General features: G+C 33.8%; 3 protein-coding genes across 4 annotated transcripts; all 3 read right to left on the bottom strand.

The window, feature by feature from the left end:
• Positions 1 to 227: 227 nt before the first annotated feature.
• LOC102627270 (putative anthocyanidin reductase) lies at positions 228 to 2,771 on the bottom strand. The gene is made up of 5 exons (XM_006478288.4): positions 2,526 to 2,771; positions 2,262 to 2,428; positions 1,915 to 2,130; positions 884 to 1,260; positions 228 to 490 (listed from the first exon to the last, which is right to left on the bottom strand). Exons 1-5 carry the CDS (start codon positions 2,647 to 2,649, stop codon positions 349 to 351), a joined length of 1,026 nt encoding a protein of 341 aa, XP_006478351.2. The 5' UTR covers positions 2,650 to 2,771; the 3' UTR covers positions 228 to 348.
• Positions 2,772 to 5,583: 2,812 nt separating this feature from the next.
• On the bottom strand, positions 5,584 to 6,662 carry LOC127900730 (monooxygenase 1-like). The gene is given in 4 exon segments (XM_052435933.1): positions 5,584 to 5,855; positions 5,858 to 5,957; positions 5,959 to 6,444; positions 6,615 to 6,662. Coding segments are annotated over 4 exon segments (777 nt in total). The 3' UTR covers positions 5,584 to 5,712.
• A 972-nt stretch (positions 6,663 to 7,634) lies between these two features.
• Positions 7,635 to 17,914, bottom strand: LOC102627555 (uncharacterized). 2 transcript variants are annotated; one of them, XM_006478289.4, is made up of 18 exons: positions 16,963 to 17,914; positions 16,780 to 16,861; positions 16,571 to 16,681; positions 16,296 to 16,477; positions 15,999 to 16,194; positions 15,193 to 15,450; positions 14,084 to 14,230; positions 13,346 to 13,424; positions 11,912 to 12,019; positions 11,647 to 11,819; positions 11,437 to 11,555; positions 10,425 to 10,548; positions 10,279 to 10,350; positions 9,973 to 10,099; positions 9,700 to 9,814; positions 9,209 to 9,408; positions 9,006 to 9,118; positions 7,635 to 8,595 (listed from the first exon to the last, which is right to left on the bottom strand). In XM_006478289.4, exons 1-18 carry the CDS (start codon positions 17,256 to 17,258, stop codon positions 8,329 to 8,331), a joined length of 2,769 nt encoding a protein of 922 aa, XP_006478352.2. In that variant the 5' UTR covers positions 17,259 to 17,914; the 3' UTR covers positions 7,635 to 8,328. The 2 variants fall into 2 exon arrangements, with proteins under 2 accessions (XP_006478352.2, XP_024954283.2); XM_025098515.2 differs by having other exon boundaries at positions 11,647 to 11,748; positions 11,898 to 12,019.
• Positions 17,915 to 17,981: the final 67 nt, after the last annotated feature.

The following is a 17,981-nucleotide window of genomic DNA, read 5'->3' on the forward strand; positions in this document are numbered from 1 at the left end:
GTATAAATATTTTTATTAAAAATAATATGAACTTATTGTAAATATTTTTAAGTGGTGGGTGGGTTTATAGAAACAGTGGGTGAAAATATCTCAACCTAGTCCAAAATCCAATTTTTTTTTTTTTTTTGGTGATCCTCTAGAATTCATATATATCACTAATAATTGGAAGATTCTAAATTCTAATTTAGCCAACAAAAATATAACTTCAACGGAACGAAGAAACACCGTAAGGGGAAAAAAATAATAATTATTTAGCACAAGGTCCTCTTTATGGGCAACAATTTTGCGCACTCCATCGATTATTCATTGTAATCCTTCACATTACATAGAAACAAATAGGAGACTTGATTATTGAGGGAGATAACCCGACTTCCTACCACACTTGATTGAATCATCTAATATCATTTTCAAATCATAATTGTATTCAAATCCCTTCTCTTCAAGCTTCGTTCCACCCCATTTAATTTCCCTTTTTGGCACATCCAAATACCTGAAACAAAATTAATTTTGTCAATTAAATGCTGCACTTAAGTGAAGTGAGACCTAAATGTCAATTCTTTGTGGACTAAATAAAAATGGTGATGTAACACAGAGGTCTATACTTTACAAAATAGAGACTTTTGCATAGTTGATTCCAGTTGGCCGCTAAATTGCTACAATTCAATGCTATATACTGCTAAGAGCTTTATTGGTAATATATACTTATAGGTTTTATATAATTGCCATACACCCACCCACCAAAGTCATTTAACATTGTATGAGGAGAATCAAATAATTTTTTATTGGCTTTATCTATCCAAGCAGGAAATTGGATATTGAGAGCTAAAGGGAAAATCAATTTTAATTTGCAGATATATGTGATAAAAATTAATTAGCTACTTACTCTTGTTTGATGTGAAACTCAGGATAATTCTGTTGGAGGCAAGAGGCTATTTCCGCTGATGAAACAAAGACGTTTGTACAAAAGAATCTACCACTCATTGAAGGTTTCTCCATGCAGAAGATGTGGGCTTCACAAACATCATCAATGTGTACAAGTGGAAGCTTTCCAAGTATCTCTTCTGTATCCCTGAGGGTTTGATAAACGTATTCATTGTTTGTAAGCTGACACAGGCCTCCAATTACACTTACTGGGGTGCTACTGTAGGGTAGATTTGTGTCCCCTGCAACAACCCCCAGTGCTAGGGCTACCACCTCCAATCCACTGCTTCCATAACTCAGTAGTTCCTTTTCTGATTTCATCTTTGACTCTATGTATACCTATGATGATAACAATATTCTCCAAAAGTTAAATCTAAATTGATCTCGCTTTTTGAAGTTCAAAAGTACAGAAGCAAAATTTTGTGTTTTAAATAAAAACAAAATCATAAATATTATAATCTAGAATTTAGTAGCCTCTTGGACTTGGCCGAGTGATTTTCAATCAGCTTTCTTTAACTGGCCACCCAAGTTCAAATCTAAAAATACTTAAAAAAATTAAATTGTGCTTTCCCACACCTAAATTTTCTTTTAAATAATAATAATAATAATAAGAATAACATGGGATTTAGAAAGTCAAAATTCATTTATTCATGATTTCAACCCAGAGATCTAATCTCAAGGTGTGGCCGTCTTCATTTTTCTCATATAGACAAATTATTAAGTCATATGATTTAATAGTGTGTCTACGTTAACTCTATTAAACCATATTACTTATTAACATATTCGCATGAAAATACAAATACGAGAGCGTCATATCTATCCATACCACATCTATGGGAGAAAGATTAATTTATTTTTTAATCTCCGTGAGGGGACTCACGTTGGTGCGTACAACAACCGTTAGGCCGAGGTCATCATGGCCCCTTAAGTAAAATATAAGCACAAAATCTTTAAGAACTCAGGAAAATTAAGATCTGTAGCAAACTTACGAACCCTCAAATACTCATTATGACAAGTAAGTGGATGATCAAGAGGAGTATAGCATGTTTCATCGATGGAGTCCTTGTAGCCAGCAGAGCCATCTTCCTTGAGTGGCGATGCGCACAATACGCTGGCAGTGTATATTAGTCGCTTCACAGTTCCTGATTTTACACAAAAGCTTGCAATCTTCTTGGCGGCACCCACGCAGGCTTCAACAACGTTTTTGTACTGTATGAAAAATCGTCATCAAATTTGACTAATTGTAACAGTTAGATTCCTAAAGTTTTATATAATTATTTTACAGTGGCAATATTGAGAATATTATTACTTGTGTGTGTTGCAGGAGGCAAGCTAATTACCTGGTAGCCGTCAATGTGTTGCAAGGGAGTGGCCACATGGAAAACAAAATCACAGCCTTGGATTGCATTTTCAAAAGTATCAGGATCATATATCTCAGCTTCAAAAAAAATTAATCTTGTCTCGGCACCAGGGAGGCTCTTAAGTAGATCAACTTTAGATTTATCTTCTGTGCAAATTAATATTGAAATTAAGTTTAATTTAACCAGGAATTAATGTAATTGATGAAAAAAAATTAAGAAAGAAAAATAAAAAAAGAGAGATACCCAAGTTTGGCCTCAGTGTTGTATGGACAATATAGCCTTTATCTAAAAGCTTTTTGATAAGCCAAGAGCCAACAAAACCTTCACCTCCAGTAACACAAACCTTGAAATTGCTTTTCTGATCCATTAATACTGCAAATTAATGATCTATTTGTGTGCTTCAGCAACACTCACGTTTAGAAGCTACAATTTAAATTATATATATACGAATTATTTCAAAGGGCCCATTACTTATGATCACCATGTTTGAAATTATTATATATAGGAGGTTCATGCATTCCATTTGCTCTTAATGGAAATGAAATATATTATTTTTATTTCTTGTACAATTTTGACAGAGAAAGCAAAAAGTAGTCTGTCCAAGTAATGAAATATTATAATCTTATATTAAAAAAAAAGGATAAATCAGCAAGCAACTTTATATAGTGTATTTTGGTGCTTACAATAAAAATGCATATCCTATTGGGTAGCAATCTTGACTTAGATGAAAGTAGCGGCATCTTAATTTTTGCGCTATCTTTTTTTAAGAGTGTGATTGCAAAATTTTTAGATAATAATAATGTAAATTTAACTGAAAGGAAGATGCCCTTAGTTACTGAATTTGAGATAGTTATTTAGTTTTATTTGTTTTGTTTATTTATTTTATGGGGAAGAGTGGGTAAAGTAGAAGTCATTTTTTTAGTCCCTGCGTTTTTTAAAATTTAGGTAGTGTTTACTTTTTGGATTGGATTGGGAATCCTGAGGAGTGGGAATTCTAGGATTGAGAGTGTGGAGTGGGAGTGGGAGTAGGTTGTTTACTTACACTGGAATGGAAGCATGGAATAGAGATCATAATCCAATTTATGTGTTTACTTTGTCTTGGATTGGGAGTAAATAGTTTCAAATTACAATTTTATCCTTATTTAAAGAATTATAGTTTTTAATTACAAAACTAATAAAAAATATATTTAATGAATAATATTTATTTTATTATATTTGTAAATTTATTATAATTATTAATATTCTTAATTATGAACAATAAATTATTATTTTAATTTTAATATAAAATGAAAACTTATTTTATTTTATTTAATATAATTTTATTTAATTTATTATTATATAAAATAATAATATAATATTATTTAGTACAAAATTAATATTTTCTTAGAATAAACTATTTATTATTATTAATATTAAATAAATATAGTACTATTATTTTTAAAATAAATATAATAATATTATATTTATTAATTCTCTATTAATATAATAATATTATTTTAAAATAATTTTAACTTAGAATGAATGCAAATTATTATTTAGTTAAATATAATATTATTATTCAAATAAATATAATATTATTTATTTTATTTTATTAATTATAAAATATTAAATTAAATTAAATAAAAAATAAAAGGGTAAAAAAGGGAGAGGTGGGGCCCTCGGAGTCCCACTCCCACTCCCACTCCCCACTCCAAAAATGGGTGGGGCCCTCGGAGTGGGATTCCCAATCCTTTCCCATTTTGAGGAAGTAAACGCTGGAGTGGGAGGAATCCACACTCCTCACTCCTACTCCAATAAGTAAACACAACCTTAAATCCAAATAATCAACTAAAAAATAAAGTTGCCTGAAAATTATTCAGTCAAAATCTTAACCATAACATGTTACTCAGTTAGTCCTTTTATTTTCATTTAAGCCTATTTAATTATTTTCCAAACTTTCACCTATTGCGATGCTCGCTCGTACTTCCACATCAATACCCACAAATAAGGCCCAAAAAGCTCTGATCCGTACAGAAACATAGATAGGGATGGCAAAAATCCCCACGGGGACGGGTACCCTCGGGGATTTTCCCTATTCGGGGAGGGTATGGGGATAATTTCATACCCAATTTCTTATTCGGGGAGGGGACGGGGAAATTTTTTTACCCAATTTCTTATTCGGGGAGGGGACGGGGATGAGGTGGAATCCCCATCCCCTACCCATTTCCCCATTTTAATTTTTAATTTAATTTTAATTTTTTAAAATTACTAGTAAATAAATTATAAAATTTAAATTATAAAATTATAAATATTGGTAAAAATAAAAAATATCAAAATATTTATATTATTAAACTTTTAGGCCTAATTAGCTAATTAAAGTTCTAAATTTTTATTTAGGACATTAAAAAGACTGAGTAGATCCTATTAGCCAAATTTTTTTTAATTTTGATATTCTTTAAATATTTTAAACTTAAATCTATTTTTTATTTAATTTTAGATGTTATAATTGCCCACAGCGAATCACAATTTTAATATCTAATCTAATCTAATCTAATATTTACTTTTGATTTGCTCCGATTTAACTATTGTGTTGTAAAGGGAATAGTCCACATTTATAAAGTGCCCACGCCACCATTGAAAAAGTTAATTTTGAATCTAAATTTGATTTTATTTGTAACAATTTTGTATTAGACTATTAATTTGTTCATGATAGTTTGTAAAATAAGTTTGTATCTCTTGTATGTTGCGTTACTTACTAATTTAATGTATGTGACTTTTGTAATAGATATTAATGTAAGATATATTTCGAACTTTACTTTTATTTGAATTTTTTATTTTAATATGATTAACTCAAAATCGAAAAAAAAATGTATTAGTTAATCGGGGATCGGGGACCCTCGGGGATCCCCTGTTATTATTCGGGGAGGGAATGGGGATTCTCTCAAGTAATTCTGACGGGGACGGGGAGGGGATGGGGACATACGTAAAATATCGGGGATGGGTACGGGGAGATCGGTCCCCTCCCCTCCCCTCCCCATTGCCATCCCTAAACATAGACATCTAGGGGCCAACTAAGTTCTAGAGCTTCACTTATGTCAAAATTAACTTTTAGTTAGCTACAGATCCTTTTTTTCTGTTTTCAAATAATGACGTACGTACAGTAATTAGTATAATCAAATAATCAATAGTAAGAGGAAAAAAACTCTTACAGTGAAATTTTCTTGTCCTACAGTAAAATTATTTTATTTTGATGGTGTACTAACCATAGTAACAATATTGTTACTATTATTTTTTCGATTTCAATCATATCAAGGCTCTTAATCTCAAACCAATCTAATAAAAAAAAAAGAGAGGGAACATTAATACTACTCTCACTTTCTCACATTACATTACTATTACATAACCATAACCGACGAAAGTTAACTTTAGTTCCAAGCAACAAGCTCTTAAGTTAGAGGCTGCCACAATTGTAGTGAGTATGACCAAAAGGGTCCCTATAGAGAACAGCCATAAGGCCAATAATAATGAGTTTCATTAACATTGATGAAGTTTCCTGAGGTGAACCAATAAGATAAGCTTGAGTAGCCAATCCAACAGCCTCATTCTTCTCTCCTTTATATATTCATCCAATGCTTCTCCAATTTTCTCATATTGCGGCATAGTATTTCGTGCCAAGCATCTAGCTAAAACAACTCCCATCTTCAATTCCGGCGGAGCCACCCCTGCCGAGAAACGGAGCCATCACATGCATGGAGCCTCCGGCCACCGTCACGGTACCTTTTCGGAGCCGGCCGAATAATATGTCCCATGGTGCGCGGTACCTAAAATGGGTCAATGACAATGAAGAAAGGTCACAGTTCTTTACCATTTCTAATTTTTCAACTGGAAAATTCTTGATTGTTTCTAAAGTCAAGCTTCTGATTAACTCTGGATCTCTCAAAGCCATTGAGTAATCTTTAGGATCCCATCGATGTACTACAAACCAAAATACCAGCTTATCATTAATTGGGATAGTTCCACACAAGACGTGGTCGTTTCTCATTCGGACAATTTCTTGGGGAAGTCCGTGGCCATTTGGGTAATCTGTAAATGCTCTCACGGCACATGATGCAAAAGCCTTCTTTGGCTTCAGCTTCAGAAAATCAGCAACTACTGAGCTGGCTCCATCACATCCGATCAGTATCTGTCACATGACTACAAAAATAAATCATGGATAGTACGGTCATACAATGTCCAATTATGAAAAAAATATTAAAGAGACAAAGGGGGTTGACAGAGTATTCGTAGAAACAAGGTAAAAACGATACTATCCGATTTATCTTAGTTAAGTGAATAAAATGTCATTAATTTGACCTTATTTTTGTCAACATTGTATCGAATTTTTTTCTGTGTAAATATCATTGATCAAATTACAAGTAAATAGTATAGTACTTCAGAAATGTTCTAATTCTTCAGAAACGTTCATTTCTCAGCTGATTGCACACTACTCCTGCTAGTTTTTCAATTTCACTTGTTTTTAATTTGCATGAGATTTTAAGGCAGCTAGCCTATATTTATATGACGATGATATATTATTGTATTGAGGATAGGTATGTGTGTGTTTCCTCGACACTTCTTACGCTTTCAATATCGTAAGCACCAAGTAACGACGTCCCTATCTTCCTCTCCACTTCAATACAATTTGTTTGATGAAAATGTATCGTCTTCCAACCTGAGATTTTGTCTTTTTTCTTTTTTCTTTTTTCTTTTTTTGTGAAAAGGCATGGGTCACAAACAATTTTAAATCGAAAAATAATAAATGAAAAGATAGGGGTGGGATGTCAGCATAACTCGATTGTATTTAAGCTTCTATTTTTTTATTATTCAAACCCGGATGGTTGGTCAAAAAACCTACTTGACTCGTCAATCGACCAGAAATTTGATTTAATTAATTTGGCTTACATGGAAAATTTTGATTGGTTTGATTATGTCATGTTACACATTTCTGTTTAATTTCTTTTTTGAATTTTTTTTTTATTTGTCAAAATATTTAAAATACTCAAAGCTGGCTGAGACAAGTTGAAAAAACAATAATAACATAAAAGTAGAATTTTTTTCATATAAAGTTGGCAATATATATCCTTATTACACAACAAATCAGCGTGTGATCTCATGTGCAATGGGGCGCTCTCATTGGAGATGCCAGCTTGTGAAGCCTATCGACTACCAATGAGAGCGGACCACGTTATAGTCGTTGTTATAGCGTGCAACGACGCGCATTGGATCGGTCTCGCAAGTCGCAACAAATCATTGATTAAAATAACATCAAGAATAATGTAGAAAAAACGAGATCTCTTTTGACTGTGGGTGTGATGAATCAATGGAACGCTCGTGTTTTGTAAGATGCAGCTGTTGGTCGACACGCTTACATTAAACTTGTTACATGAAACCATAAACTTTTTAAGTATATTACCATAGTAATACAATAAAAAAGAAAAAAAATTACAAGTATTACTCAAATCACTAGGAGCACCTTACTTCACGAACACTAGGGAGTTCTTCTCTAGTGCATTTGCTCCCACCATAATGACGATGCAGACAAGCTTCTTTGCACGATTCGTGAATTTTTGTCTTTACAAATTATTTGTACAAAGAAATCGATGGCCACAAGACAAGTCCTGATACAATTGTTACTACTAAGGATGAAATATAAAAAACAATTAAAGATGGACGGCTGATGTTCAAACTTCAGGTCTATAGGGGCCATCAATGCAAACACCAGCAAAATGGGATAAAGTCATAAAAGAAATAAAACTGATCCATATCACAATAGGCTAACACTGGGCTGAGTGCTGGAGCATAGGAAATTATTAACTGGGTTTGCTGTCTGCTTGTGCACTTGGGGTTCTTCCATACGAGGTTTTTCTGATAGCTATACTTCGTCGAGGGTTTCAAATGGTGGTTTGGCAAACTGGGTTTAGAAGCTAACTTCGAATGCAAATTGCATAATCAACAAAAAGAATATATCCAAGCAGGAAGGCAAGATACGCAAGCTAAACATGGTCAAAAGCTAACATAGTCAACTCTTTCAGAAAGTGCAATAATCTTTCAAGAGCTGCCTAGCTAGATCAACCGCTCCACTATTTTTGTAGATCAGGTGCAAATTGTAAGCAGCCTCTCTTTGAAGATCACAGTAACCAGATTCCCCACTTTCCATGAGGTCAGGTCTTTTATCATTATGTTTTGGGATCGGGTAATCTTTCTCTTTAATTGCAAGAACCTTTTCATAATATGAAGCTGCCAAAGAGACAAGTCCAACATGATGACATGCCCGAGCAATATTATACAGAGCCTCCTGAACAAAGTTTATTGAGGAGAATCAGTTAAGATTGAAAACAGCTGAAATAAAGTGCAGCAATCAATCCTCGCCTATGCTTAGCAAAATTAGAGAAAGACTATACAAAATAAAAATATAGATGAGCCCTGAGCAGACACAGGATAATCGATTACAAAAGATGGCATAATTCTGCAGTTATACCCCTAATGTGCCAAGAACTATCTAAACCCAACTTATAAGAAAATATGTTAGATTAAAAACAGATGAAAATTTATGCTGCTGATACCAAAGGGGGAACAGAGCAAATGCACAAAGTTCCTTATTTGAGAATCATTAAAAGCAGTGAAGTATGTGTTAGTGCATGATCAAATACAATAAATATAATAAAAATAAAAACAGAGAAGGAAACTATGAGAAGAAAAGCATACCTGGCTGTGTTCACAAAGCCGCAAATTATTGTAGAGAAAAGCGAAGCCTTGTGCAAGGCATTGATGCTTGTTTTGAAGTCTAAATCCAAGGGCTAAGTTAATTAAGGCGCTTCCTGCAGGGAATATTACAGATAAGCTATCAAATTGATTCAGTGAATTATACAAAGATGCATTCAATGAAACTAGAGGAAGAAGGAACGTACCCACACACAGGTTAATTAATGGATTCTCAGGCAACAATTTATAAGCTTCTAAATAACATCTTGCAGCATCCTGATGATGGCTAGCCATAGTAAACTGGTGCCCAGAAATGATAATGGGGGGTACACAATCTTTGTATTTGGCTCGCAGATAACGAATAAACTTAGAATGCTTGGAATGCTTGGAATTGATTTTTCCCACCCTACAGCATTAGAAGCAGCCCATATATTAAGTGTAAGAACAGAAGTTTAAAAAATCAACATGATTCTGCTCAATTTTTGACGATGCTCCTCAGCAAAGACCATTTATAATAACTTAGTCTAGATGCTATGTTTTTCCATGAAATCTCTATTTGAAGCAATTGCTACAAAAATACTCTCAAAAAATCCAAGTGAATGAAACTGGTCATGAAGTAAATAAATAGTGTTAAAATTATGAGACCCCTCAGGAAAGTACCAAGCTAGCTCAGAACAATGTATTCCTATACGTATACCTGGAGAGCACTTTATAATAGCAATTCCAGGCAGAAAGACTGTATGGATGCAGCTGAAGAATGTATTTTGCACAGTCAAATCCATGGTTCGGATCAGTGCTGTCATATGCCATTTCTGTCAAATCGCAGAAAAAACATTAAACACAAACAAGACCTCAAAGTTTCTCAACTTAATGAAGATAATGACGAAGCAAAAATAGAACTGTCTTTTAAGATGGAAGATGGGAAGGTAAAAGTAATGCAAAAGAATCAATAAGAAGATCCATGGATTACTGGCGCCAAGTGACCGAAGCTCCTCCTTTTTTTCAAGAGGCAGTATGTTGTAGGCCAATCTCATAGAAAGATTAATGATCTCTGATGCTTCCTCATATCTTTGCAAAGATGCCAACGCCTTGCACAGCTATTAAACATAGAATTAAAATTTCAGAAGCACAAAAAAGCATATGAAAAACATTAAAAAAAATTGTTGAAAGAAGCCAAAAAAAAAAACCATCAACACACTCAAATAATGAGGGGAAATACTATCATCGCATTACCAAGATACAAAGAAATAGTCGAGAGAAAGGAAATGGTACTGACATCTATGATGAGACATTGATTCTCTTCATTTTTCAAGAGATTAGGCAGGGGAGGTTCTCTGAATGCTTCTTGCTGAAGACATTTGAAATTTTGTCATGTTAGAAAATATTTGAAAAACAGAATGCTTACGATCGATCACAATTTACCTGAGATTCATCATCTGTATCATCACTATGCCACTCAACTCCTGCAGCCTTTGCCAAAGCTTTCTTTTCTTCCTTTAATGCTTCCTTCTTTTGAATCTTCTTTCTTGCTCTAGCAGCTACCAACCTTTTCAGAAAAGTAACCATCAACTAGTTGACAGTCCACAGCACGATACAAAAACAAAAAGAGATGAAATAAATGTTTTCCAACGAGACTAAGAAACAAATGAACATATGAAAGCAGTTAGATGATTAGTTCTGCCTTTTCTGTCACCTTATCATTATATGGCTTTCATCTTTCACTACATCATGACAACCAAATGTCGGAAAACATTTAAACACATACAAGAAAAAGGTGTTAAGACTTGTCTTTAATACTGTTGTTTGACCTTTACCAATTAGCTTAAGTTTTGGGTCAAAGGTTTATCAAACATGGTATCAGAGCCAAGGTCTCATGCTCAATTTCCCCCACGAGCAAGCGCTATTTGAAGTATTTCAATTTCTTCACTACTGGAGTCATCTCACAGCCAATCTACGAGCTTGTCTCATTCCACATTCCATGTGAGGTCTCAATCCAAATTTCACATGAGAGAGTCTATATTTAATACTATTGTTGGGCCATTACCCTTTACTTAAGCATTTGGGCAGTTTGTCTAACACGAGGTTGTATTAATCAGATGGTTCAGAGGAAGAAGCACTAGAAAGACTCAAAAGAGGTGGTAGTCTCAAGTAGACTATTCCAATAACTAAGATCTAAATTCAGAACTACACATCCCTTATGGGCGTGGTGGGTAATTCTTTGCTACCCTCTTCATGTAAACAACATAGATGATTCTGAAGAAGGTAGGGGAACAGAACCATTTTCTTTACACAAAATCATCAACCATATTTTCCCAAGGTTGATCCCAATATTAGTGACTGAAATAATGCTTTTGAAGTCAAAACCATCAAAACAATTGAATGCTGAGAGCTTTTACATTTAAGAGTCAACATAATAAAAATTAGTAAAACTCACAATTCTGATTTCGGAGCCGCTGGTCTAATTCCACACAGTATGCTATCAGTTGGCAGATTATTATATATTTTGGTTCGTTGTTGCAGGATACCTTTTGTTAGCCTTCTTTTCACTTTAACCTAAATCAAGTGCAGCAAAAACCACATAGATTGAGCTCAGAAAAACACACAAGACTTAAAACTAACATGGTTCCTTAGGAGCCTTTCTTACCTTTTGCCGAAGAGCTTCAACACAAAGTGATTCACAAACCAAGGGAAAGATTGCATCAACAAAGTCCTCAGGCATCCCTTTAGCTCTATAAATGTGGCAAAGCTTCATTATTATTTTTTCATTAAGCCACCAAGGATTAGATTTATCAGAATTCATATCAAGAGAATCTAGATCTGGAGGCCACACAAGAACAAAAAGGAAAAAAGTTAAATATACACAAATATAATTCAGCATAAAGGAGTGAAATATACAAGGATGCCTGAACCTTTTGGAGGTGATAGCAAAGTTATTGCTTCTTCTTCTTTAGCCTCTTCAAGCAGGAGAGATGCCAAAGTTAATCTAGCATCAATGTTATCCTCAAACCTATCCAAAGCTGAATTAAATGTCCAATTAAAGACCACAAATACAGGCTGATAATTAGAAGATGCATACATAACTTACTAAGTTAACCTACAGATCAATGAGCACCCAAATCCAAGTGTTTGCTGGATTATCTTAACTACAAGTCAATTCAAATACAGTTCATGATAGTAGCAAGACAAGATACAATTCAGTATACAAGAAATTTATCAAATAAACTTTCTATGCAAGTTGCTGCATATCAAAATATAATTTCTGTAGAACATTTTCACGAGAAAGTGAAGATAGCTGCCCTGATTCGCTATGCATAGGTATAAAATAAACGAAACTCAGTGAGTATGTTTTCCTTTGATAAACAAAAAATTCATGTAAAAACAAATCAAAAGGAGCCTCCTACAAGCACCAATCATCAAATTTTCTTTTCTTATTTACTTTTGGGTGTGTGTGGAATGAGAAACAAGAGAACATCATTAAAATCACAAACAAGGGTACTAGCAGTCCGGTAAACTTCATAATACAAGCAAGAACACAGTTCCCTATCTCTAAATTTCCCAGCAACAACCTTCCCGTAAACTCATTAGAAGCTCATACCCAAAGAGAACCCAAAAATTTTTGTCTGCACAGGTGACATCAGAGGAATACTACTTCGTAGCGATCAATGACTCGTGTGTAAAAAGCAATCAAATGGAAGTCCAACATATCAAATTCTGAACAAGCAGAATATCTGAGTAGAACCAGAACAAATTCAAAACTAATACCAGAGATTAATGCTCAGGCATAAGCTGCTGTAAAAAATAACAAAGTCAAGGGAAACCGCCGTAATGGTTGAAGACATAATAAGATACATGGAGAAGGGGAAAAAACAATACCTGCCATATATTATTTTGTAGCAGACTGGATATTTAGGACCTCAACTTATTAAAGATCAAGTACATAACCAATTCTAAGACCTCTAACGGGAGACATGATTGTGTTTGAACTAAATAAAACAAGGTTATGAGATGAAAGGAAATCATCATGAGTTTGTCAATTATTGAATGAACCCCGCCACTACTCTAATGTATCAATAAAAATCACTCTTCTACCATACAATTTTAAAAATTTGATTGATTTGCCAATCAAAGAGAGCCATTCATATTTATGTCAATTAGAACTCCTTTTTCCGGAATTCAAAGAACATATTACATTGGGCAGCTCATAGAGACCTGACATTCTTCATTTCCAATAGTTCTGCCTACATTAATATGATGCTAAAGATGATAATATCTACTAATTGTGTCAGTTTTAAATTGTGCATCAACTAATTTAGTAAGAACTCTATCTCAGGGGTGCGCATCACCTTTGTAGAAGAACATAATCGCATGTGCTGTTTCTTTCAAGAATAAGTAACACTCAGCAAGTTTTAGATATAAATAACCCTGTTAAGAGAGAAAATGCACCATTTGTCAGCAACTAATTTTACACCAGTGGTTATGTTTTATGTACAGCAAGCAAATACATTAGTTTTAAAAAAGGTGGGAAGAAACCCAAAATGAGAGAAGGAGAAACATTCTACAGAATTGTTATAATCCAATGGGGACACATTTCATACTGCTAAAGTTAAATGGAGCTTTACGAGTAACAAAGGTCCAACCCTTCATATCAAAACTGAATAGCTCTGAGCACGTCCATTCAAAACCTTGTTTTGAGAACAAACACTGTTAATAAAGTCAGAACAGCATCATACTTCTATATTGAGTCTAAGAGGACTTTTTATCCAAAAAAAGTGAGAGTCTTCCAAGATACAGAAATGAAACTGTACTGCAAGGCCTTTGTATGCAAGATATAACATGTGGAACCTGACAATACAGAAAACAAAATCCAGAATGTATACACTTATAATGGAACAAACTAGGCTGACAAGTGGTGTTCATTGTGTGGAACACAGGGTTTAATCATTGGATAACATAGTCTACCATAAATACCTAACATCACTTTCAACTAACATAAACATGAAGAGACATTACTAGATAAAGAGGATATTTTATTTCTGCAGTTAAGTAGAAAAAATCAATAGAAACATTACAGTTTGCCTTACATTGTCAGTTCCAGCATTCGTTTCCAAGAAATGATAGTACTTCAATGCAGAGTTAGAATGCCCAAGACTCATCAATGTGTCGGCAACTTCGGTAATCAGATCAGCATGATCAATTGCATTCTTCCATTGCAAATCAGCAAAGAGAATCTAGATATCATCAGAGAGAATATTTAATAACAAGAATGGTTAATGTAAAGTGAGGACAAGAAAGAATCGACATAATAACTGAGAGAACACTAATTATTTAAGGGGAAAAAGTTCACAAATTGAGATCACAGAGGAGACCACCAGCATCCCTTTTCAAAGGACATGCATTTATAGACATATTACCAAAAATAAAATAGAAAATAAATACACAGCAGCACCAAATTACCCATTCGCAAGTAATAACCTTAAAGGAAAAACTGAATAATTTAGTATAACTATACACCATCCACCAATGATTTGCAACGGAATTTACAATTGTTTATGAGGGCAATATATCTAAGATCATTTAAAACTAGAGATCATACGAGCAGGCAGCTAATGCCTCTAGGGCGTTAGCAAAACAATTTTAATAGCCAGAGATGCATTATGGAGTAAAGATAGTCGAACTGATACATTATGCAGAATTGTTACGTAATGAAGAAAATGTAAGCAAACAAAATCTGATCTTGCAGCAAAGACAAATCAAAATTAAGTGTGATCTTAATTATATTGGGCATCAAAAGAGTGCCCAGGAAACAGCCAGAAACTCAAAAGGATTAGCAGGCATTTTCCAGTTATATTGTTACAACATATCGAATAGAATGTGAGATGGACTCATCCGACACCTACTGAATCAGACCAACAAGCTAGGTTGCAAATATATTTTACATAGAAACAGCAAGGTATACGAAAAAGAATTAGAATTTCCAGCCAAATCAATTACAAAATCCAGGGTTTCTCCTTCAGGAAGCCATCATATTCCTATAAGCTCAGCAGCAAGCCATGCGCAATCCATAGATTGATAATAATCATAGTATAGGAATTTAAATATTCTTTAACACTATTCTTGAAACTAAATTCACGCCAGTTACAGCCTTCTCCATATTGAACAATTAGCAATTCAGTATATAGGCATGACAAACCTCAGCCTTCTCCATATTTCCAAGACGAAGGTAGCAGATTCCTGCTTTAACTTTCAATTTCAAAGGCAGTTCTTTTCCTGAAAAACGGACAATTTGCGCATGCTCAATATGTTGCAGAGTTTTCTCATATGCATTATTTTCCATGAGTATGGCAACCAGAAGATCAATCACACTCAAATCAGCATCAGATGGATGAACCTTAAGATATTCCTCCAATATGCCGATGGAGCGTGCAGTCTGACCACATTTTAAGAATAACTGCAATAGGATAAATGACCAATTAAGTTCCTCTTGACAAAAAGAAGAAAAGGCAGCTAATACCCAGTAAACTCCGATGAACGACCTGAACTAAATACTACATGTTTAACAATAACTGTATAACTAGTAACTTCAAGAGTACTTTGGTCGCCTAACAGGCCTGACCTAGGCCTAAGCCAGCTGAGTTAATTATACACAAACACTAGATTTGAGGACAAATCTTGAAAATGAGTTGAACAAGCTTTTGACAAGAAAAACTCAAACCAAGCTCACATAGCTCAATGTAGTATTCATGGTATGCGCTATCATTTTGCTAATACCATGGAGAAGCAATAACATATTAAACTGGCCAGCTTAGGCCAATTTGAAAACAACTTTCTAAGCACAATATCCTTAGAAAATAACCATGTTTCCTTGCAAGAAAACCTGTTAGACTAGAATTTCTATTACAGTACAGCATCACAAACAAATTTAAGTCACTACTAGAATCACAAAGAAAATGAAAAAAATAACTGTTACATCAAAGAAGGCAAAGATGAGAGCAAAACCTGTGCCCCTGTTTTGGTAGCATCAACATTGTCTGGAAATGATTTTTGTATCTGTTCATAGGACTCCGCAGCTTTCTCATAATCTCCAATCTCAACATAGAATGATGCGAGATGAATTCTTAGACTAATATCTTTAGGCTCTGCTCTAATTGCTTGACGAAGGTAATACATGGCTTGAGCTGTGTCCCCCTTTTGTCTGCATTTCAATTAACGTGAAGAATTCCATGATTGTAGTGAAAGTTTTTTCAATGTATGCATGCAAAGAAACAATTATGCCATGTATGACAAAAAACTTACACCGCAAAAGTTAAAAGCTGCTTCCACAAAGCTGAATCTTTGGGAGAAAGATGCGCAGCAATTACATAGAAAGCAAATGCTGATTTATGATTTCCAAGTGCACTGTGTGCAAGTCCAAGCGTGTTGTACGTTTCAGGCAAATTAGGTGATAACCGAACAACTTCTTTCAGCAAAGATATAGCCTACAAATCCAAAAGTACATCTAAGAAAATCAAGCACTTTATTAATTCCATTTATAAATGAACAAAAAAATAATGCATAAATGAAGAAATTACCTGTTCAAAATTACCATAAGCATACTGAAGACTAGCTTCACCAAGCAATTTCGTAACTCCGGGACTAAGTTTGTTCTTCGACCCCTTTCGTCTACCTCTTTTCTTATTCAGCTGAGAAAATTGCAGTATCAACATATAAATTACAACAAACATATTTATTAATTAACCAATTTGTTCAAAATTTATGTACGATAAAAATAAAATAAAACCTTTCTTGTTTTTCTACGATAACCGCCGTAATTGATCAATTCCATAATTGCATCCACGCTCGTTCCCGCTACATCTTCTTCACTATCATTAATTTAAGAGTTGACAAAACAATTATTCAATATTTTAAAAAAAGAAAACAAAATTATTAATAAGTAAATTATTTAGAGGAGAGGCACAGTTACGTGTTAGTGGCGGCGATTGCTTTCCGTTTGCGGTCGGCGAGGGCTTCGTACTCGAGGCGTTCGAATTGCTGGTAAGCTTCGAGACCTGATGTCTCGTTTTCCGTCCATTCTAAAGGATTCACGCCGCTTTTGAATCGAAACACGTACTCTTCTTCTTCTTCACCGTCACCATCGACTCTGCCTCCTGCTCCTGCTTCCTCTTCTTCTTCGTCTTCAACTTCGTTTTCATTATCGTTTTCGACTTCGTCGTTTTCTAGCTCTACTCCTTCTTCGTAATCATTCATTTCTTCTTCCATTGTCGTTTCGTTTCTGCCCAGCAGCAGAGACACTTCGGCGGGAGTAACTTATAAAAGTTCTTCGGGTGTAGTACAATTTGAGCTTAAATACTTATTATTTGCTTCCTTCCTATCAATTTAATTAAAATCTTTTTAATTATCTGACGCTCAACTTGTTATTGTTATAAAAAAAATTGTAAACGTGCGCGCTTCTAAGTGGTTCTGACTTATGTAGTAGTATTTGTACTAACGAGTTGGGCTAAAAAATGGTTTGTATGTATGCAAATTAAATATACATTTTAAAATATGTGGGTGTCTATATTAAAAAAGGCTCTTGTTAGTTTAGTAATAAGTTGCAGTGGTATTTGGCTGGAAAGAGAGAAAAGGAAAAAGGGAAAGTAATTTAAATTGTTTTCTTATTTTTTTTGTTTGATTTACCATAATTTATAAGAATTTAATTTCTATTAGAATTTAATATACATCACAATGTATAATGTAGACTCCACACCAAAAAGTAATGAATTTGAATTCTTCCTCTATTAGAAGCTAAAATATCCAAAATAACCCTTTAAAATTTTATTAACTTGTTTAATATTATCAAATTATTATTATTTAAAATTTTATTTTATCAATTTAATAATTTAAATAATTATTTTTGTATTAATAAAAGTTAAAGCAATGATTTAAATAATTTAATAAAATCATTTCATTTATTTAATTAATTTTAAAAAATAGAAATACAAA

Source organism: Citrus sinensis, chromosome 3 (genome assembly GCF_022201045.2).
Source record: "Citrus sinensis cultivar Valencia sweet orange chromosome 3, DVS_A1.0, whole genome shotgun sequence".
NCBI classification, from domain to species: Eukaryota; Viridiplantae; Streptophyta; class Magnoliopsida; order Sapindales; family Rutaceae; genus Citrus; species Citrus sinensis.

Excerpts from the sequence above, each read along its gene's own strand:
- LOC102627270 (XM_006478288.4), bottom strand. The coding sequence starts at position 2,649 with ATGGATCAGAAAAGCAATTTCAAGGTTTGTGTTACTGGAGGTGAAGGT. Across the intron at positions 2,429-2,525 it reads AACACTGAGGCCAAACTTGG|AAGATAAATCTAAAGTTGAT; the intron begins GTATCTCTCTTT and ends TAATTTGCACAG. Across the intron at positions 491-883 it reads GAGTTTCACATCAAACAAGA|GTATTTGGATGTGCCAAAAA; the intron begins GTAAGTAGCTAA and ends ATTTTGTTTCAG.
- LOC102627555 (XM_006478289.4), bottom strand. The coding sequence starts at position 17,258 with ATGGAAGAAGAAATGAATGATTACGAAGAAGGAGTAGAGCTAGAAAAC. Across the intron at positions 11,556-11,646 it reads TTGAAGCTCTTCGGCAAAAG|GTTAAAGTGAAAAGAAGGCT; the intron begins GTAAGAAAGGCT and ends CACTTGATTTAG. Across the intron at positions 8,596-9,005 it reads GGCTTTGTGAACACAGCCAG|GAGGCTCTGTATAATATTGC; the intron begins GTATGCTTTTCT and ends AACTTTGTTCAG.